General features: G+C 36.5%; 2 protein-coding genes across 2 annotated transcripts; one reads left to right on the top strand and one right to left on the bottom strand.

Moving 5' to 3' along the window:
* The first annotated feature begins 821 nt into the window (after window positions 1-821).
* Window positions 822-6,588, top strand: LOC120478611 (sushi domain-containing protein 6). Its single transcript, XM_039670562.2, has 5 exons — window positions 822-988; window positions 2,462-2,568; window positions 3,383-3,580; window positions 4,196-4,322; window positions 5,586-6,588. Exons 2-5 carry the CDS (start codon window positions 2,475-2,477, stop codon window positions 5,896-5,898), a joined length of 732 nt encoding a protein of 243 aa, XP_039526496.1. The 5' UTR covers window positions 822-988; window positions 2,462-2,474; the 3' UTR covers window positions 5,899-6,588.
* Window positions 6,589-9,646: 3,058 nt separating this feature from the next.
* On the bottom strand, window positions 9,647-22,542 carry hif1al (hypoxia inducible factor 1 subunit alpha, like). Its single transcript, XM_039670560.2, has 15 exons — window positions 22,384-22,542; window positions 17,193-17,383; window positions 16,499-16,650; window positions 15,550-15,634; window positions 15,292-15,404; window positions 14,277-14,458; window positions 13,411-13,517; window positions 13,125-13,272; window positions 11,888-12,135; window positions 11,633-11,772; window positions 11,466-11,561; window positions 11,250-11,380; window positions 10,110-10,221; window positions 9,908-10,025; window positions 9,647-9,821 (listed from the first exon to the last, which is right to left on the bottom strand). The coding sequence occupies exons 1-15, from the start codon at window positions 22,404-22,406 to the stop codon at window positions 9,739-9,741; spliced, it is 1,929 nt and encodes a 642-aa protein (XP_039526494.2). The 5' UTR covers window positions 22,407-22,542; the 3' UTR covers window positions 9,647-9,738.
* Window positions 22,543-23,100: the final 558 nt, after the last annotated feature.

Genomic DNA, 23,100 nt, shown 5'->3' with positions numbered 1-23,100 from the left:
AACGTGAATTTTTACTGGTGGTAAAATGAACTTTAAACTGATGTGTTTTTTCTTTTGTTTTACCAAATACAGCTTTTAAACGACATATTCCGGCTCTTTCATTTCACTCTTTAAGTCAAATAATGTGTTAGTATTTTGCTGGAGTCTTCGGAGAACTGTTGCGCTATTTTTTCTCCAGGATGTATCGTTATCATTTTGTTTCGTTGATGTTTCTAGGTAATATGTAGTCATTATCTATTCTAGATGGTGTTAACTGGGAAAGTACTGACAATGAATGTCATCATTTAATTATAACATTGTGTAATAGTCATTATAAAATGTTAATGTATGTTGTATTATAATTGTATATAATAATTAGATCATGCCGATACGTCAGTGACATGGAGAATTCATGGAGAAGAATGGAGAAAACAATTCATATGAATCCAATATCAAAAACATTTGAATGCGGCCAGAAAAGCAGTCTAGGTAGGCAGCTCATCGCCATTGTCACTGCATATTTCTGCTTTTTCGCTCTCATGCGATTCATTTATCCACCCTTTTTATCACTTCTGTTATCTGCGTTTTCCTCTGACTGTAATAAGGTAAATGGGGAAGAGGGTGCTTTAGGCGTGGTCGTGAATATATTTTTGTTACGCTACAAGCACAATACCGTTTTCCACGAACTGCTTTCGGTTTCCAGAATATGTTGGTCAATATGGGCGGTGCGCTCTCTTCGCTGTTGGGCGGGGCTGTCGTGAGCGCGCATGACGGCGACCAATCAGAGCTCGAGCTGCTCATGATAACTCAGCTGTGCGGTGAGTCATCTGACAGCTGTTCGGGAATACATGCACTTGTTGAATCAGGTCCCATTCAGGCGGTGGGCAGAGGTTTTGCGTTAAGTTATATGACATCCTAACGAACCCATTGTAAATAAAAAATACACTAAAGAGCCGACTGGATTAAATCGATTTTATTTTAACCACATCACTGCAAGCTGCTTTGCCAGGTGAGTTTCATTTTGAATCAGACTAAAGGCTAATTCATTAACTGACAGACAATCGCCAATAAACACGTTTGTTGGGTTTGTTTTCACCTGTCTGACCATGATTAATCCGTGTTTGTCGGTGTCTGTTGGGGCATGAACATGCGTTATTTTTTTACAATATTCTAAATCCAACGAGCAAGCGAATTGGCTTATACACGAATATTATAACAATATGCTGCTACAATGGAGCTTTTGTGCACCTGTCTGTTTTTCACAAACCCACAGTATGCGTGTGAATGGTGCTATTGAATCAGTCGGGTTTTGTGCAGTGTTGTAGTGCACCTCAATGACGGACAGCATTAGCATTGTAGATTAATGGCTTGATTTGCAAAGCACAAGAATCAAGGATCATCAGTTCTCTTTTGTTGCGTGTCAGTGATGTCTTGGTGATGTTTCACAGCATACCCGTTATAGTTTTCTAATGGCCAGTTAACAGAAAATACATATTAATAACGTATAGCTGAGCACTTTAACGCTGCTGTCACGACTAAAATCATTTTTTGTCACAACATCATATAGCCTACACAAATGTCACGGTGTACTGAAATCATGTGTGGAGATATTTTCCCCGACCATAACAATTATTTGTAATGATTATCTTCAATAATTGTTTTATTTCTGATTAAATGGTTATAACAAATCGTTTTCTGCAAATCTAAATTGTTTCATTTTAATTCTTTAAATTTCATTTATTTAGTTGCTTCATATTTATTCCATTTATTAGTGGTCAACTGATTCATATTCTATTACTAATTTGTAATTACAGCCATGGATTGATAGTAGAACATATCATACATAGGCTTACACAATATTATGCATAGTGTATATATAATAAAAATAAACATAATGTGCAATACAATATTGCTGTATGCAGCTCACATACATTAGTACTACAAAATGCACGTTCACATTTAAGTTTAATAATGCATTTAGTAAAGTAGCAGACAGCAAGCTGCCCACGTTGTGGCCTGTTTTTGGCCAGGCTTTTGATTGAAAATGTCACGCTGCCGGGAAGGGGCAATCCCTCATTGCTACACAGATGACTACACCATTGTAGACATCAAAGCATGCATTCAGTGGTTGGGGTTCTTGACATGTTTGTTTATATCGTCCCTCAGTTTGCGGCAAAGCCGGCAGTCATTTTTAGACCACTATCTTTTGCATGAGAAGTTGCACTCTGGATTGTGTTATTCTAGGTTGACAGGCTGGGTGTGCCAGCTGATACATCCCTCCTCTTTCTGTGCAACCTCACCAACATGTGGTTAATGGTTACCTTGGTTTAGTCAAATATAATACACTTAAACAAAATGAATCTCCGAATGACACTCAAATCTAATCTGTAAATGCAAGACTCCAACTCAGTAATAGAGGATGTGATCTGCTGATATGTGAATGGCTGCAGGTTACTGACTCTTTTTGTTTGATTGTTATCAGGACAGGTGTTTTGATGTCTGCACTGCGATTGTCTCTCTTGCCATGTCTGCGTACTGTCCTGAGCTGCGGGGTTCTCATGCTAGCGTCTCTGACAGACTTAACCTCAGGTATGAAGATTTCCTTTCAGCATACCACATCTTCCTCTTCCAGATAACCAGCCACTAACTTCCTTTGAAAGCCGCTTGTAAAGATAATCAAATTGTCATTTTACAATAATCGCTTATGAAAATCGTTCAAACTTTTTGGGGGTCAGTAGTAGGCCTATAGTTATTTGAAAGAAATTAATGCTTTTATTCATCGAGGAGGCATTCGGTTGATAAAAACTGACAGTATAGACTTAAATTCTACCTGTTTACATTTCCTCGTTCTTTTGAACTCAAAAAAAGATATTTTGAAGAATGTGGGGGAAACTGAACAGTTCTAGGGCACCATTGACTGCTCCAAAGCAGCCTGGTTACAAAATTTCTTCAAAATATCTTCCTTTGTGTTCAGTAGTAGAACAAGGACACCTTTACACGTTTGGAACAACTTGAGGGTAAGGGTGAATTTTTAGGTGAACTATCAGCAAAATTGATAGTTTCTTGAGCACCAAATCAGCATTTGAATGATTTCCAAAGGATCATATGACACTGAAGACTGGAGTAATGCATAACAAGAATAAATTATATTCACTAAAATTCTTGAAAAGACAATTATTCATTATTATGTATTAGTTACCGTATGAATATAATGGTTAGTTTGTTCAAATGTTAATAATTTTTTGTAAATGCATTATACCAATATTCTCCATCAAAAGTCATGTTCGCAACCAACATGCAGAACAAAAACATAAAATAGCAAATTGTACCATAGATACACTGAATGGTATAAAAGTTTCTTAACCATAATAACATGCATACTTTTTATTTTTTTAATTATAAGGCAGGAACTGCTCCTACCCGATCATGGAAGAGCATGTAGGTTTCCGCTGTGAACCCTCTCCCTGTCGTGGTTTTCCTCAAAAGAGCATCATTCGCTTCTTCTGCGAGCCCGGCTACACTCTTCCCAAACAGCACCATTGGTCAAAGTGTGAACGTGGGAAATGGCATCCGAAAGTGCCCACCTGTGTACCCCGATCAGGTAAGAGAAACAAAAAAAAAAATTTGTATTTGCTTGTGGCCGAATACCTGGCCCAACTACGTCAATCCAACCTGTTTTTAGAAGTACAAGACTTATGCAAAAGACTGGAAGCAGCGTATGCTGACAACTCAAACTATTTCATCTTGCATCATTTTTCTGAAAGTTCTGCTTTCTCAATGAAGGAAATGTGTTAGAGAAAGGCATAATACACAAGCAGAACCATTAATAAACGACCTAGATAAACCCCAGGCGCCCGGATGTCAAGTAAAGTCCTAAACCAGAGGGGGAGGGAGGAGGGAGAAACCATGATGCTTCATTCTCTGCATTCACTTCCTTATCTGAGTTGAAACTTATCACGAGAGGAAACCAACTGCTTGAGCAGGAAGTTAGCAACGTCACCAAACTAACCAGTATTACTTTTTCTGTGATGCGATTAAAAGCCTTCGGAAAATGTATGCATCATAGAATCTGAATCAAAGGATATAAAGCCGTCACTCAACCACTTTTTCCAAAAAAACATGCTCCACATTTGGGCTTAATCTGCATGTCTGTACTTTTTCAAGCTCTTTGATGGAAAATCTTTAAATAGTTTGTATGTTGTTGTTTTTAAAACAGAGATTCCTGAAAAAATGGACTCAATCCCAAGTGTGGCTACAACTGCTATTGGAGTGTCCATCTTCCTCTTCACAACAACAGCCTGTTTGGTCATCAAATCCCGTCTACTCTCCTGCCGAACGCAACGGTATGTCATTTCACTTGCTCCAAATGCAATGAAAAAGTTTGGGGTTAGAAAGAATTTCTATTTTCATTTTGCAAGAATGCATTGGTCAACTGGTCAAAAGTGTCAGAAATCTTTTGTCACGTTATACATGTCTTTACTAAAGCTGTTCAAATGGACCTTTCTAATTATCACACAATTCTTAAAAAACTATCACGGTTTCCACAAAAATGTTAATGAAGTAGTTCACTTTTAAAAAGACTTTTGCTGATAATTTACTCTCGCCCTGTATCATCCAAGATGTCCATGTCTTTCTTTCTTCAGTCGAAAAGAAATTAAGGTTTTTGATGAAAATATTCCAGGATTTTTCTCCATATAATGGACTTCACTGGTAACCAAACGGTTCAAGGTCCAAAAGACAGTTTCAGTGCAAACCGCAAACTGTACAAAGGGCTTTAAACAATTCCAGACGATGAATAAGGGTCTTATCAAGCGAAACGATCGCTCATTTAAAAAAAAAAAAAGTTTTATAAGCTCATATGGTCACCTTGCTCTGTTCTGTGATGCGCATTCGTGACTCTCTTGTTCAAGCTCGTTCATCAATCAAAATGAACAAGTCTTTTTTCGTGTCATTCAATGAACTAAATGAACGAATTGACTTGGAAAAAGATTCGTTCATTTTGATGAACGAGTTTGAACAGGAGTCTCACACAGAACAGAGCAAGGTGACCATTTGAGCTTATAAAACTTAAACTTTGTTTTTTTGTTTTTTTTAAATGAGCGATCGTTTCGCTTGATAAGACCCCTATTCATCGCCTGGAATCGTTTAAAGTCTTTTGAACCTTGAACCGTTTGTTTCCCAGTAAAGTCCATTATATGGAGAAAAATCCTGGAATGTTTTCATCAAAAACCTCAATTTCTTTTCGACTGAAGAAAGAAAGACATGGATATCTTGGATGACATGGGGGTGAGTAAATTATCACCAAAAGTTTTTGTAAAAGTGAACTATTCCTTTAAGCAAATCTGTTTTCATCATTGATAATACTAATGTTTCTTGAGCACAAAATTGGCATGTTAGAATGATTTCTGAAGGATCATGTGACACTGAAGGCTGGAAAACGCTGGAAATTCAGCTTTACCGTTTATAGCACTGTTTTTCTTCTAGTTATTTACCTATAGCAGTTAATGAATTCGAAGTCTCACACATTCAAAGGAAATATTTTGCTTCCATGTTGCAAAATAAAGTGGATCTCAACATCACGTTAACTGTTGTGCCTTTCTCATCAGGCGTTCCTCAGACCAGTTGGACCTTGTGGTGGATGGTTTACCTGTATCTCTTCCCACATATGAGGAGGCAATCTACAGCAGTTGGGGCCAGCGACTCCCGTCGTTCCATGGACCCACTCGGCTCCTATTGGCCCAGGACGCATCAGAACACAGTCCGCTGACTTCGCTCATACAGTCCGATTCGAATCGTTGCCCCGTAGCGGTTAATCAGAGCACAGAGAATCCGCCGCCACCTTATGAAGAGGTCCAATCAAGATCCAGAGACACTGGGAACGACAGTGTCGAACGGGCATCTGATGATAAAAACAACTAATTACTGGACTATAAATGAACTCACCTTTAGCTTTGTGATTGTTCATTTCATTGCACTGGAGTCCTTGTGACTTTTCTTTCCACCTTTGATTGTGGATTCATCCTTTTGTGGCTTTCAACGACCTAATTGGTCTGATATATTTTGTGTTTCTAGGTGACCTGCTGCAATATAGATTTATCAATGTTTTCACTGAAAAGCTGAAGACGTGGCTATCATCTCCCCTCCATGAGGAGAAACAAGGTGTTTAAGAGGACTTTATGATTGATTAATGACTTTTAGTATTGCAGCTGTATGTGAGGATGAGATGCTGTGTAGTGAACTTTTTAGGGGTGATGATTCCTTTGACCTTTCACCTCATTTCTGTGTTTCTTAGAGCATTTGGATTTCTTGAATGTCATAGCCTGCTGACTGATGGATTGTATTATATATGTATAATTATTATTTTTTTTGATTCCTTACACCTGAAAAGATCTCTGTTAAATATTGCGTAAACATGTAGAATAGGGGAACTGACTTGAAGTATGCTTGCTGAATGGACATTGAATGTTTATATTTTTCAGTTATTTTATGATATGTAACATTTACATCTTGTAAATAATCCTGCACAAATAGTGTATGTAAAATTAATAATTGTACATTTTTAAAACTTTATGAATGGAATGTTTGCTATTAAAAATTATTTTAAATTTTTCCAGGGTTTTTGAGTGGTGTTTAACATGTTTACTTTGAGGTTATCAGAGGTTGATCCTCCCTAAAACCAACATTTTCAGTGATTTGTATGTAATGGTGTGGTCCATAACAGTACAGCTCTAATACAGTGTCAAGCTTGTTAAAAGTTGTTTTCAAGCTAGTTTGGGCACTCAGATCAATGTTGGATTTGCAGCAAAGGAAAGCAAGACACCTACACACTTACATTTGACCTACAAAAAACCCTCTGAATAAACTTGCTTAGGGCCTTTTTTCATAGTCAGTAGATCGTGTAAGATTAAAGTGGTGGTTTCCTGATTCTGCACTGAAAATGGCAGGTAGCAATTCAAATAGGCCAAAGTTAAATATGGTAAAACAATCAACAAAACATTTTTGGTTAATTTGTTAAATCCGGAGCAAACTGAGGTTAAACATTGCCCAATTGTTTACAGACTATGTTTGCAAAACTGTTCAAGTTGCAAAGAGAGAGAGAGAGAGAGGGAGACATTTGGCAGTGCATAGACAGTAGCTTTCCAATAGAAATGTTCAACTACCGTACCAACAGTATCCCGTGACGCAAATTACTCAACTTTAGTTTTTTTTCTCTCAAAACGTAGCTAAAATGTATTGGTTTCTGGCGAAAATATTTTAGATTCACTAATGATGAAAAGATATAGATCCAAAATTCCCTCTGTAAAGATTTTAATGTAAACAACAGGTGTGCATATTTGTGCTTAATTTAAAAAATACATTTTTGTTCGAGAAGCATAGACAATAGAGAACCCGTCAGACAATAATAGAAACGATCGCAACTTCCTTTCAAGCAAGGTTTTGCATGTATTGACCTATTTTTTTAAAGTCTATGGTAGTGACCGTATCCTTCCTTAAAGGAGTAGTTCAAAAAAAATTAAACTTTTGCTGATAATTTACTCACCCCCATGCCATCCAAGATGTCCATGTCTTTCTTTCTTCAGTCGAAAATATATATTTTTTTCTGTTTTGATGAAAACATTCCACGCATTGTTTACACAGAAGTTTAACTTTTCACTAAACATATTTAGAAACACGGGAAATCGCAATGGAAGACGATTCCGATATATCTAGCTAAATATGTTTAGTGAAAGGTAAAACTTCCGAAATCTCCGTGTAAACAATGCGTGACATAGACGCGTAAGAGATCACTTCCGGCGTAACGTCTGGAGACGGTTTAGTTCGGTTCAGTTGGACATCTGATTCAGATCATTTCGACGGCAAACTATATTACTGTTCATTTTCTCACACAAACCGCTCGTTTCGTGTCTTGGGCCATCAGCGTGTACTTACATTCACGAGTCATTAAATCATGTTTAATTTTGACTTCTCTGTGCATGCTCTTTGAGGTGGACCTGACTGATCAAGAACGGTTTCACCAAAAAATGTCAAAATTGAAAATGCTGTGGAAACAAAGACACCTACATCTTGGATGCCCTTGAGGTAAGCTAAAACATATTAAAATTTAATTTCAAAGAGAACTATCCCTTTAAGTTTTATAAGCACAAATGCTCGCCTTGCTTGTGTGAAATTAAATCCCTCATTCCTCACCGCTGCATCCTGTATTTTGAACTCGTGAATGCATTATGTGTGACAAAACATGTCCATCTATCTAGAAAATACGTTATATGCAATTAATATTGAGCTGTGTGAAACAAGAAGTTTTTTTGACAAACAAGTCGTTTTTAAATAATCCAGATGAATGCAATACAATATTTTGATGTTTGCAATAGTAACTTACACAGGTTTTAAAAGCATTTAAAATGTTTTATTTCTTTATCAGTCAATACAAGGTATACATACATTTGAAATATATGATGCAAAAATACACAAAGTAACATATAAAAAGTCCAAGTAATCAGAAGAACTGTAATCCATTTGTGAATGGCATGTGTCTTATCTGACACCATTTGAATAAGGCCCCTTGAGTCGTGTCTGTCCTAGCAACAGAAATCAGGGGGACATATAACAATCACAGTCAACTGAAAAAAGCTAAACTAATCCTGTATGCCGTCCTTTAAAACAAATAACTAGACCAAAGATGATCATGGGTTTCAGTCAAATACGACTGCAGTGTCAGCACCATAGCCTCTTTGAAAACCATTACAGACCATTAGATATACTGGAAAAGATACAGAACAGAAGACAGTACTATTTGTAATTCAACACCAAAGATACGTAGTATAGATTCACTTACAAGTTGTAATTATAATAGTATATTAAAATGCTTTATAAAAATCAGATGATCACTGATAGAGTATTTGTTGCGTTTGTCAGCTATGGCATCAGTGAATAATCTATTAACTAAAAAATCATGATCTCATCCACTCAAAACGAGCCTAACCCATGATTTTAGTCAACGGGATTCAACCCATTGAACCATTGTAAGAAATCACCTCGTGAACTTTCAGATAAACTTAGAGTCAAGTGAGGTTATGCTTGAAGTTTAGATTAAGGCTACAAGTGGTAGAACAAAATGTTAACACCATTTAACATATCCAGGCCAGTTTAGCTTCGATTTCTGCCCCCTTTTGGCAGCATTTGTTATTTGAAGAAACTGGACTGAACGCAGAAAACGAGGGTCTGACGAGAACCATTATTTTTCAGAAATGTCGCCATCTACTGACAAGTCTAAAAATCAGGGTCTGTTGAGAATGGGAAATTCATAAACAATCACTATATTAGACTAATTCTATTAACTACTTCTATTGTAACTACTCTTGACTATAGTATTGGGGCAAAAAAAAAAGTATGTGTGTATATACACAGTAATCAACATTTGAAGTGGATCAAAACCTTTCATTAAAGTTATATTATTATACATGAATTTTGAACAACACTCTTTCTTTGATTAACTTTTTGATCCACTTCAAATGTTGATCAATGTATATGCGTGTTTGTATGTATATATATAAACACACACACACACACATTTAAAAAAGAAGAGATGGACACGTGTAATAGAATGTTTAGACCAATTATCCTCCTGTGTTTCGTCTGTAAAACACCACTTTCTGAAATACATGTTAAGTTGATACATGTTGAGCGAGAAGAGGGTTATTTGTAACCTTCCCTGTTTGCGGTCGCTGTATTAGCTGAGAACTCGTCCACTCTATTCATTCTTCAAGTAAGGAACGCCATTGTTTCAGCAACAGGTGAGCGTGTTAAGTCAGGTGGGCGTGACAGGAAGGTGCCTCTCATGAGAGCTGTGTATGAGAAAACATAGCTAATGAGATAGCTTTTACAAATGAACTTGATCTTCAACAGGACTTTTGAAAATAACGTTACATACCTGCTGTATCACACAACGCCTGCACTCCGCCCAGTAACGGGTCCCTGTCGGTCAAAAGCTGACTTCGCTTTTGAGGTGGCGGTTCGAATTCTTCCGAAGGATCATCGGACAAGTCATTCTGCCATTCAAAAAAAAAAGTGTTGTGTGAATGAAGTTTAAATGGTGACGGCCCAAAAATAACAGATCAATCCTTTGTCTTTACCAGTAATGTGTGGCTGAGCAGCAACTGTTCCTCTATGGAGCTGCTCAACTGTTTCTTCTCCCATTTGGCAGCCAGAACAGGAATGTCATCTTCCTCCTCATCTTCTAAACATCTATTGTAGATACAGACATAGAACGGCACATTAAATATCTTGTCTTATTCACTACTGTTCAAAAGTTTGGGGTGAGTAAGATTTGTTTAAGAGATTTTATTAAGACAATATGCATTAAATTGATCAAAAGTGACAGTAAACCATTTATAATGTTACAAAAGCTTTGTATTTATATAAATGCTGTTCTTTTGAACTTTCTATTTAATCAAAGAATCCAAGAAAAAAAAAGCACCAAATTAGCAAACTAGAATGATTTCTGAAGGATCATGTGACACTGATGCAAAGCTGTATATTCAGCATCATTAGTCCAATCTTCAAAGGAATATATTCAAATAGAAAACAGGAATTAAAACAGTAATATTGTAAAATGATTACAATTTACATTACAATTAATACTGTTTTACATTTGTATTTTTCGTATAAAAACATTTGAAAAATATCAGACCCCAAGCATGTTATCATAATTGAAACAACCAAACCAAACCATCTGAAAGGTCTTTTTTATTTTATTTTACAGTGATAGTACATATAGAACTTTCAAGGATAACACAATAAAGTTACAAGCTTATTTCCATTGTGGTCCTCGTTGTAGTCTATTAAAGATGGCCAGGCAAGCTACACATGACTAAAAAGTACCTGGTACACTCAACCACATCCAAATACAAAATAAAATTAACAAATACATACACTAAAATAATAAATATTCCTAAAAACTACATCTAATTAGCATTTAGCAACCATTCGCCACATGCTCGATTAAAAAAGCGATCTGACTGGCTTAACATGGTTCCTATTGTTGAGGTTTAAAATCAACCTGACTAATTTATTCTGTGCCGTCTGAAGTTTAACTTTAATCCTCTTGGGCGTGGTGCTGTACCATGTAGTATAAGAATAATCGAAGTGTGGCTGAATCACAGCATTTGCTAACATTATTAAAGTTTCTTTATTTAGAAAATGAGCCTTACGTGCCAGAAATTTCATTCTTTGGTTCACTTTTGTGATAACCCGATAACCATTATCATCCTTACCGTTTCCTTGAAGTGTTTGTTATCTTTTCTGAAGATGCAGCCATTTCACTCTGGGTCAGGAAGGTCAACTGGAAGTCATCATCCATGGAGATATATGGAGCTAGCATGTCCAAATCGAGCTCATCCATAGCCTGTCAAAGAACGAAAGCATTAAACACCCGTGATTTTTCTCTCAAACACGTCTAAAACATCTCCGAAAATCATTTTGAGAACTACCTCTGACTGTCCTTTCAGAGTTACGCTCTCTTCAGGTTTGAGGGTGAATAACTTCTGTACCACTTCCATCTCCATGGGCAGCTCTTCAGCGGGGCTCTAAAACAGACCCTTAAACGTCAGATAAACCACTCAAAGACACCCAGACAAACGTACAATCTCATACTTACTGCGGCAGGTGGAGAGTTGGAGGGCTGAACGTCGAATATCGGAGAAAGGAGCTGGCGGAGTTCGGGTGTACAGAGTTCCTGAGGGCATTCTGGGATACTGTTGGGACTAGCTGGACGGCAGAAGGACAACTCCACACACTCTGTGAATTATAGGCCATATTAGGATCACGTTAGATTTTTCAAAGAATCCACAGCCATATTGATTTTAGAGGACCAATCACAAACGTTTCTTTTCTGTAGGATGATTGCGAGCACCTGTTAGGGAAATGATAGCATCTCCAGAGTGAGGTGCCAGCTGCAGTAACTCCTCTGGGTTCTCCTTCATCTGGAGGAAAAGCTCTGCAGTGCTGCTCTCCTCCATGTCGGAGTCCTCTTTCTCTTCCTCCTTATCCTCCTCCTCCTCCTCCTCCTCCTCCATCATCTCACTCAGCCTCTTAGTTTTGGGCTTTGGTTTCTCACAGGTCTGTTCCAATGAGAACACAACATCTGCCTCTTCCACGCCACTGCCAGAAAAAAGGAAACAAGAATTACTCATCCTTTCACACCAGGGTTATTACCGTTAACTAAAACCATTAAAATATTCTTTTTCATAAAATGAAATATAAAAATAACTTAAACGTAATATAACATAGCCTGTTAATTGTCACTTTATATTGCGTTTATTTATAGCCTTTTTATTCAAAAGCATAAAAACTCAAAAGATGTCCTCTGAAAATTATTTGTCCTTTTTTTAAATTAGATTGTTAATTGGCTTTCAAATTGGTAACAGCTTGTGTTAACAATTTTAGTGTGCATTTACACGACAACAATGTACTAAAAACGGAAAAGGTTTTCCTTTTTTCACATACAGACGACAACGTTGTCAAAACGATTCTTGAAAACGATTTAATGTGCTGTATTATGCATGCCAGGCCAGTAGTTGGCGATGTCACTTTGTAAAGAAAAAACAAAGTGCCAATAGACTGAACACATAAAACACATTTTCAGAAATGTTCACAAATCAATCATTTTTGCAAAAACTTGCACTTTGAAACCCGTTTTCAGGCCCCTAAAACACCATTGACGTGTAAATGAACAGTCAATGGTGTCAATAAATTTTGACTAACTTTATTACTCTTTCTTTTTTAAGCTACTTTCACCCAAGGTTGGTCTCTTTTTAAAGCATTCGTGAATTTTAATCATTTTAGCTCAGATCAAACTCAAAGTGGGGTGACCGTTAACAGATTCAACAACTATTTTTTTTAAGTTAGTAATTTCACTTAAAATAAACAATATTTAGACACAAAAAAAGATGAATAAAAATGACAAAATTACTAATACAAACTAAAAATAGAATTAAAATAGAAAATATAAAACTACTTCAAAATATTAATAAAATTAACAGTATATTAATTATATTAAAATAACACAGATTTACATTGACCAAGCAATGATAGACAGTGATCTACTAGGGCCCAAGAAATAGATGTTCCACTGAGTCAGACTGAGCTACCTGAGGATAAAGTTGAGGCAGACCACAGCCTCGGGTTGAGACGTCCTGCTGTTGTAGAGGACAGTGGCTTGAGTCTCAGTCCAGACAAATCCTCCATTCTTAGCCAGAAACCGGTAATGGCTGGTGCACACCTGGCCCTTGGTGAACACTGAAAGTACAGAGGAAAAGATAACAATTAAACAATGTTATTGTGTATATTGTCATGGAATTTACAACAAATTAAGTCGGAGTTGAAACTGAATCCATTGTAAAAAGATATCACAGAAAAGAATGAAGAAAAACGTACAGATGTTTAAACTCCTGGTCACATGGTCAAAATCAAGGGCGTGAAAAAACTCATAAGCAGACTGGCCAATCAGATCCTCAGGGTGGTATCCAACAAGCTCAGTGACTCTGTGAACAGAAAGCAGTCAATCAATATTTTACTTCCCCTAACTAACATATAAAATACAATTTATTACAGCGATACACAAAACTACAGTTTTAATTTAATTCAAGCAGAAAACTGTCAATATTATATTCCAATCATTCAAACAGTCATTTGCTCGTGAGTCTGACTTCATTGTTCTTGTATGTGTTTGTGTCTTTTTGTTTGCTTTTGCGTGACGCTTGTGAGGACAATTCTTGTCATTATTTTAGAGTCTTTTTTAATCATATTATATTCAATTAAAACTGCAATTTCACATTCACTGTTGTTGTGTCCGAAACCAACAGTGAGACTATAAATATACTGTGCTCTAATTGCAAGCTGAGATAAAAACACAGGAAACTTGAGTCACATGCTTTCTCACACCATGAATGAAATCTGTCTTCAGCTGTCACACGTACACACTTCAAAAACAGCCAGCGAGAATAAAAGTCTACAAGGCTAATTAGGTTTGCAGATTGAGTGAGTAATGTTATATTCGCTGATTTCACTGTGTGTGTGTGAGTAGATTACACTGCGAGTAGGAAGGTGAATTTGGACACCTTACAGGCTGCTTCAAAGAGGTGAACAGAGCACACTCCTACACAGAGAAACTCTACTGACCCTCTGGAGTCATCTGACACTTGGTCATGAGATATCTGAACTTTTACGACCTTTGAGTGTATGCAGCGTACATCTAAGAGAATATGCATGAGCGTGTATTTCTGCATTTCTAAACATCTTACCGTCCGTCACACTGCGTGAAAGTCAGGTCCATGTTATGGCGTGTGAGGAAAGTGCTGCTGTCCAGTGGGAACTCAACGCTGGAAGGGTGAGGAATGGGCTCGCACAGCAATGTCAGGAAGCTGCCAGCAGGGAGCGAGTCATCACCACTGAACGTCTGCATGTGTCCTGTGCAATGAAGGACCTGGAAAAGATATCAAAAAAACTAATATTTAAAAAAAAATTGAAATGATAAAATTAGTCCAATCTGCGCTTTGGATAAATAATCCAAGGATGCATCAAATTAATGAAACATGACAGTAAAGGCTTTTAAAATGTTAAAAATATGTAAACACTGGTCCAGAAACACTTCCTGTTTAATGACGAGCGAAGCAAGCATTTAAGTTAGACCAGTGCATTCTTGGCGCTGAATGTAGTTGAACCTCTGCCGTCTGTGTATCTGTGTCCTGATTTATGCATTCATGGGACCTGACCCCATATTTCAACAAAGAGCCAAGCTGATGTAAAGCAGGACTACTGATACAGTCCTGCATACCCCTCAGAGCAATCTACACCCTCTAAAGATGAGCTAACAGGTGCTGCATATGAAAATAACTAAAGGAAGTCCAACACCAGTATTGATTAAACCATGTAATGCCATCAGAATTTTTATAAAAACAAAAATGGACACGAACTGTACATTTGCTATTCTGTGAGTTTGGATGAAGCTTGGGTCATTTACAGGCCATCAAATGTGTACTTACAATTACATGTAGGCCATCAATGTGTACTAACATTTACGAGTCATTAAATTATGTTTAATTTGGACTTCTCTGTGTATGCTCTTCCCCATAGACCTGCATTATATGACTGACAGACAAGAACGGTTTGACCTAAAAATATCAAAATTGAAAATACTGTGGAAACAAAGACACCTACATCTTGGATGCCCTTGAGGTAAGCTAAAACATATCAAAAATTTATTTCAAAGTGAACTATCCCTTTAACGTTTACAGTTAAAGTTTACAGTTTGTGTACCTTCCAGTTTGCAGACTTGATATTAACTGTTCTTCCTGTGTGGGTGAGTGTGCTCTTCATCCGAAGGAAGAAATTTTGCTCAGCTGACTTCTCTGTCTTTTTCTTTGAAATACCTGAGGATGAAACATTCTCCTGGTAAGTCCCAAACATTTTCAGTAACACATAAGACTTCATAAAATAATTCAATAAACAGTAGGTCACTACATAGCAGCCAAACTCCAGCCAAAAGTATCCTTGGGGCAAGAAATCTTTTATTACCTGGTATTGTGGTGAGGATGTCTCGCAATTCTTCTTGGTCACAGGGGTGAACAAACTCATACACACTCTGTCCAAGCAGCTCCAGCTATACAACACCATATCAAAATAATCAGAAATTTAAACATGCCTTCAAAATAATACCATGACACTAGAAACATAATTTAAAAAAAAGAGAGAAAACATTTACATATTTATATTTCACAGATTAATTTATCTAAAAAAAGTCATACATGACCAAGCATACTGCACAAGCCCTGAAAACCCAAAACATCTTGACAAAACAATTTCTCAAGTTCAAAGATGTCAGCACCATATCAGGATACTGGCGGCTTCACTTCTGACTAATGGAAGAGAGCAAAAGGGCGTCGTCCATTTTTTTTTACTGTCTATGCATCTGACCAACTGTTTTGCACTTTAATTTTTTTCCATTTTCTTTAATAATTGTAATATGTAGATGAACTCTTAATTGCAATTCAAACAGTGAATGTAGGTCATTTGTATGAGATTTCACCCACCACTACTATCATTCTTTAAATGCCATTACTGTCACAAAATTATAAAAAAAAAAAATACTATTAAGAGATTACATATTACTATATATTATAATAATATAACATTACATTATATACTCCTTCAATGTCATGTCTGTTGGATTTCAGTACATCAATCTCTTATCACTGCATTACTCAATACTAACTGAGATAAAAACAAAAACTCAAGAGCTCAAAAACGCACTAGACTGCATGTGTTCCCTCGGGAACGAATCTATTCTAAGGGGTCTTGTCACACACGTAACCGGAACATGCCTCGCACTACAGGGGAGGAATCCAAAGTGAGACTACTCTTGAGCCATGTCTTACTCTACTACGGCCAGTTTGAAAAGATCCACATTGTGAAATTCACACTCAGGTTTTTATGCAGTACTTCAATATGTAGGGACAACACTCACCTGTGTTATGCCGATGTATTTGCTGACACTCTCTGAGAGGAAGATCATGTCCCCTTCCTCGGTCATCACCAGAATAAAGCCAGCCAGTGCCTGCTGATAAAAGCCATCAGTGGGATTCTCCGTTTCCTCCGTCTTCGTTTCTGTTGGCCCCGCTGGATGTGACAAGAACCAAATATTAGCACTAGCACATATTTGCCAAAGGAAAAGTATTTGAACATATATATATGTTCAATGAACACACATATATATATATATATATATATATATATGTACACAAACTTGGTACCAATATTATTTATAATGCAAAACAAAAAGGTCCATACAATGAAACAATGAAAGTTATTATACACTTAACAATATTTTGATTATTTGAACGAATGTTGGTTTCAAAATGTCTTTAGGAGTTCAATGATTTCATGCATCTGGCATCCATTAATTTCCTGGACAAACACAGTGTTCATCGCAAAACAGATTTATTCTACTTGAATTTTAACCAAAATTTAATAGAGTTAATTTTGGCTAAAGTTTTTCTACCATCAAAACCCCTTATTTTTACATACACTCATTTAACATAGTTTTTCCCCTGCTGTAAAACTATTAAAACAGTACCGAGACCCATTTTTGGGTTGAGCAACCAGTTGAGGACCACTGCTACACATCATACAATTTCCTACTTGAATTCAGCAGAACCCACCGGTTTGGATCAAGCGGTTCATGCGCAAATAGCTGAGCGCCACCCTCATGATGGCAGCTTTGTCCAGGTGGGAGGCGACACGTCGTGGAAGGGGTAGCGAGTGTGCCAACTCGTAAAACACCTCAGTCTCCTGACTCCTCCTACTGCGCGCCGCGTCACGAGAGCGCACCTTCCGCTGCTCCAAACTGGGCCTAAATAAAGAAAAACAAACTTATTTAACGTCCATACGAATATCCAATCCTTGTCAAGAAACCAAATTTAGAAAATAACGTTTTTATAATAACATTTCTTTGCAAAAGCTTTTTAAATTTGTGGGAGGTTTTTCTTCCCAGAGTTACCCCCCCCCCCCCCCCCAATCTAAAATTAGGACACCAACAGAAAAAAACAACAACATTGCATTCATCTTACATCTTTGCTTTCTGTTCCTCCTAAAATAAAAATGTCCCAGCTGTAATTTGTGTTGTTCTGGTGCTCCGTATATCCAAGTGTTGCCAAAAGAGAGCCCCAGACAAACTTTTTGAAATGAAGAGGGGGAAGCCCTCACTCTGTGCCTTTCACTCCCGTTCCCCTCCCCCACATGCCTTAAGTAGAAGAACTTGTTCAGAAGGTCGTTTATGACATTAAAGCCTGTCCCACAGCCCTCCCCTGGCTTCCTATCTGACAGAGCCCCTCCCAGCCCCTGAGTCTTTGACCTCCTTTGTGCTCTGAACAGGACTGCCATTACAAAATGACAGTTGCCAAACTCTCAGCACAGACTTTATGAACATACAAAATATAATTAGCACATATATCTAAAACTATCTGCACTGATTTATTGTTTTATTGTAATTCATGTTATTTTTATGTAAAACCGAGTTACATTTGTTTTCCAGGATTCTTAAATGACTATCAATTGAATGCATCTTTGCTGAATTAAGTTCATTTCTTTCAAAACTGACCCTTAAACTTTAATAATTGGGCAACACGTAGTCAGTCTGTGGTCAGTAAAGTCGGGCTCTGTGCTCTTTGGTAAAGAAAAACATTCCTCTCACAAATTATACTCGAAAGACGTGTAGAGTACTAAAAAAACAACACACAGGAATAAGTCTGTATAAGGACTCACTCAGTCAGGATTAGGGTTGCAAAATGAATAAAAAAATTAATATGGGAATTATCTGGAACTTAAATGTAAGAATTAAAAAGAATTCTGAATTAAAAGAATAATCTGGAACTTAAATGTATTCTCTTAAATGTATTATAATTCTCAATTTATCCAGAATCATACAGCTCTATAACCATATCAACACTGCGATCGGCCACGGTATATGAAAAAGGAGCACTAGTAAGTGCTAATTAAATCATCTCACAGAAATATTATTCAAACTTCAAAACATAAAACATTCAAATATAGATTACAGTCCTAAAGCAGAACAAGAAATGGAAAACTGCCAATGCTAGTATGTGTTTTATGCAACACACATTCAACAAGCTTTTAACAAACATTTTGCAAGTCTTTATTTCACCAATAAAACAGGATTTTATTGTAACCAACCAGCAATAATCGGAATAATAAGTCAAATCAAATAATAAAACACCTTTTTGATCTTTGTGTGATGATAAAAAAACTGATTACTATAATGATCCTTGTACAAAACATAAATCTTATCAAGATGGAACTCGGTCAACAACATGCAACAAAGCTTAATATGAGACAAGCTGAAGCAGGGCCCAGCATCACATTTCAGTCCCCAGGCGACCACATCTGACTCCAAAACAATCCGCTCTCAGCCAGTGGTCACTGTCGGAGAAACTCGTAAAGAATGACCATTCCAAACACCTTCATCAACCCCTTCTAAAAATAACTCGCAGAAAGAGCTCACCCATCACATTCATGACAACATTGGAGATTATTTGTTCTGTGGGACAGTTAAAAAAATAAATAAAACGAACGGTGCATTTATTAGCGCTTTGGGCTTTGCATATAGACCATTTTGTAAGATGTAAACACTGGTCCAGAAACACTTCCTGCTTCAGTTTGTAACCGTTTTCTTTATTTCACATGTAAAGAAAACATCTTAAAGATGTTTGTTTAACTTTTTGATTCAGTTTTATATGTTCTGTTGTTTGTATTTTATCCCAGCTTTTATGTAGTGTTAAAAAACTGAAACAGGAAGTGCTTCTGGACCAGTGTTGTTTACATCTTGCAAAATGGTCTATTCTGGGACTGTATTAGTAAGATAAACTGGTAGTACTGCACATTGAAAATCCAATTTGTGAGTAATAAGATCTAGAGAGCGAATTATATTTAAAGTCCTTAGGCTTAAATCCATCCGAGATGAACCTAATCATGTTTAACAAATGCCCAAAGAGTGACAGTTAAGTCGACTAATGCTCAGTGCAAACAAATGTAATCGTCAGAAAATCTCAATTAGAATATCTACTTCATATTGTACATTATAGGCTGTTGTGAATGTGATGCCTAATCTTTTTTAAACAACTGTTTTATGTTCACCAAGGCTACATTTAGTAGCAGTAATATTGTGAAATATGCTGATTTGGTGCTAAAGAGACCATTCTTATTATTATCAATGTTGAAACTAAAAAAAAGAAAAAGAAAAGAAAATTAAGGAAGAATGAATAGTTTTGATGAATAGATTGATAAAAAATGTAAAAAAAAAAAAAAAAAAAAGCATTTAGCATTTATTGGAAATTTTTCGTGACATTATAAATGTTTTCACTATTTAATGCATTCTTGCAAAAAGGATTAGCATTCATTTCTTTCAAAACTGACTCCCAAACTTTGATAATGATTTTAAAAGCAGTGCACGCAGTCTTGTGCCAAAGCTCCAGTAAACAAATGCAGGACTGCTGTCTTTCAGCCACGTCACAACACTCAAGCCCATTCCTTCTGCTGTTTGGATGGCTGGGGATTTACAGCGAGTGTGCAGGCATTCTGGAAAAATATCAACACCCCACATCAGCGGGAAGTGCAACCCATCCCAGCCTGTTCAAATGAACTCCTCCGAACCTCACAGGATAATGGCAGCATGTGTGACATGCTTTAGTGGGGAGGAATGTTCACATCAGATGTTACACTGATTGATATGAATCTGGTGGTACATCAGGGTATGAATATAAAGCTGTATGACCTGTGACATTTACACAAAACATCCCCTATAACTATTTCTACACTGACCAACACCACAGGCCAACCTTACTGATCCTTGCAAAGCATGTGCCCACATAATCCATATGTGAAAAGGTTTTGAGAGAAACGCTGTTTTCTTTGTAAACTTTTAATGGAAACACAGTAGTTAATTTCTACTTAATTTCTAGATAAACATATCTTTGTACACTAACGTTCAAAAGATTGTCTGCGAGACGTTTTAAGGTTATTAAAGTTTCTTATGTGCATTACTTTGATCAAAACATATGGTAAAATAGTAATAATACAATTAAAAATAACATTTCTATTCAAATATTAGCCTATTCATAATGTAATTTATTTCTGTGATTTACAACAGTCTTCAGTGTCACATGATCCTTCAGAAATCATTCTAATATGCTGATTTGGTCATCAAGAAACATTTCTTACGATTATCAATGTTGTGTAACCTAATATTTATAATAAAAGCATTTATTTAAAATAAAAATCCTTGCAAAGCAACAATATCAATGTTTCCATATGAGAAACGTTCTTGAGAGTTTGTTTTCTCTTACAGGTTGCTTCAGGAACACAGTGTTCTCTATGCAAACTCTTAGATATGCAGTACATTTTCAGTAGATATTCTTTATTGTCACTTGTCAACCCTGTGGTTCAAGTCAGTTTGTCAGACAAGAGCCTATAAGACTCTTTGGACTATTCTATAAGACTCTTTGGACTTGTTCCAACTGTAGCTGCCTGGACTGACTGAGCGAGAGGTTCAGCTAAGTTCGTTTAAACAGTGATGGGAGGGGGAGACTATGGTAACTATGCCAAGAGTTAGGTTGAACACAGGCTGTAAGACAACAGAGAACAAAATGTACTCAGGAATATTTACTGAAAGTGTTTGCATCATTTCCCTCAGATGTAGGTTGTTGACAGAAATACATTTGGGAAGTCTTGCGGTGTCCTTTTTAAAGAACATTTTGATCATACCTTTATAAGTGTCTATTATTAAGTGTCTTTTTACTGTACTAACATATTGATACATGTACTTACATCTGTAATTAACTTCTGAACACAATAACATTGTACAAAACAATACATGTATTTTTGATGAAAGTACATAACATATATTAAACACATAGCCTATTAACAAAATGTTACTAAAATTGTTTAGAGAAGGCATAATGCTCAGCTGATGAAAAATAAAAGTTAGTTATGTTAGTTTTAATCAAATATATTAAGCTACAATGTCAAATACTTTTACCAAGGAACTTGCAGTCTTTTACATTAAAGAGGAACAACAGAAGTTGTTTTGGCACAGACAAATCTTCCATTTTAAGCACATCTGATGAGAGATAAATGTAATTTTGATGGATTTCCAAGCATTATCTCACTAACCTTACCTTATAAGTAAATTAATGCAATTTGGTCACTGTTTCTCACAATTTGTCCTTACACCACTAAAAGAGCTCGTTCGGCCCACCGAATGTTAAAGTGTTGACCAGATTTCTTAATGAAACATCAACCATTATAAACAAACAGCTTATTTTTTTAGCCATTACTTAAGAGACTGTTAACAAAACCCAAGAACACTGCCTTCCCCTCGAGCAGTTTTATTGACCATGTGGTCCTAAAGACCAGTAAGTCCTGTTTTTATTGTCTGAAGACATTACTAAAACACATCTGGTGCAAAAAATACCACTTTAAGAGTTCAATGCCTCTAGTTTATTATTATAAATGGTATATTTGGTATCTGTATACAATTAAAATCGATAGCCTATTGTCTTTACAAATACGATCAAAACAAACACTCGAAACCAATTCAAGCGCAAAACCCCACTCAAAAGCTCACATCAAGATAGATATGAAAATGATAACACACATATCTATCTCGGTGACCTAACACGATTGCCAATAAATATCAATAACCGACTGCACGCTCATGAGGCCATGTATGCATACAGCCATCGATCGACTAGAGGAACCCATTTCCCCTATTATCCCTTATGATTAAATCCACACGCCATACCTTCAATGAAGGCTGTTGGAAGATAAGCGCCTTACCTTTTCATCGCAGAGTTCACCATCTCTCAAATGAAATCACTGCAAATCCGAGTTTAGAGTTCTGTATCTGTAAAGATTGAATGGACGGCAGACGTCGTCTCGTCTGCTGCTTGTTGTTTATCTCTGTTCTTCTTAGAGGCTCGACTACTACTAATCTTTGTAAAAGAGCTGCGTGTCAAAATAAAAGTCACGGCGGGCACGAGCAATCATAACAAACAAAATTGTCGTCGACTGGTCTGATATGAACATTGGTAAAAGCAAGAAATGGCCTGGTTTCACAGACAGGGCATATATTAAACCAGGAGTAGGCCTTTAATTAGGACATTTAAATAGTTTAAATAGAAAAGTAGTCGTTTTATAAAAAAAAGAGCCTTAAATACTATTATGTGCATAGAGACAAAACAATTGACACATTTTAAGATATGTCATTGTCACTGAATTAATCCTTACGCTCATCAAGGCTACATTTATTTGATCAAAAATACAGAAACAATTATTTTGTGAAATATTTTTACAATTTAAAATAATTGTTTTCTATTTTAATATACTTTAAATTAAAATTTGATTCTGTGATGAATTTTCATCAGCATCTTCACTGGCACATGATCCTTCAGAATTCGTTCTAATAGGCTGATTTATTATCAATGTTGGGAACTGTTGTTCTGCTTAATATTTTTTTTTACAACCTGTGATACTTTTTTAGGATTCTTTGATTAT

The sequence above is a fragment of the Pimephales promelas genome, chromosome 16, assembly GCF_988280905.1.
Source record: "Pimephales promelas chromosome 16, fPimPro1.hap1.1, whole genome shotgun sequence".
Taxonomy (NCBI): Eukaryota; Metazoa; Chordata; class Actinopteri; order Cypriniformes; family Leuciscidae; genus Pimephales; species Pimephales promelas.
The sequence above is the reverse complement of the archived record's forward strand: the minus strand, read 5'-3'. Positions and strand labels throughout refer to the sequence as shown.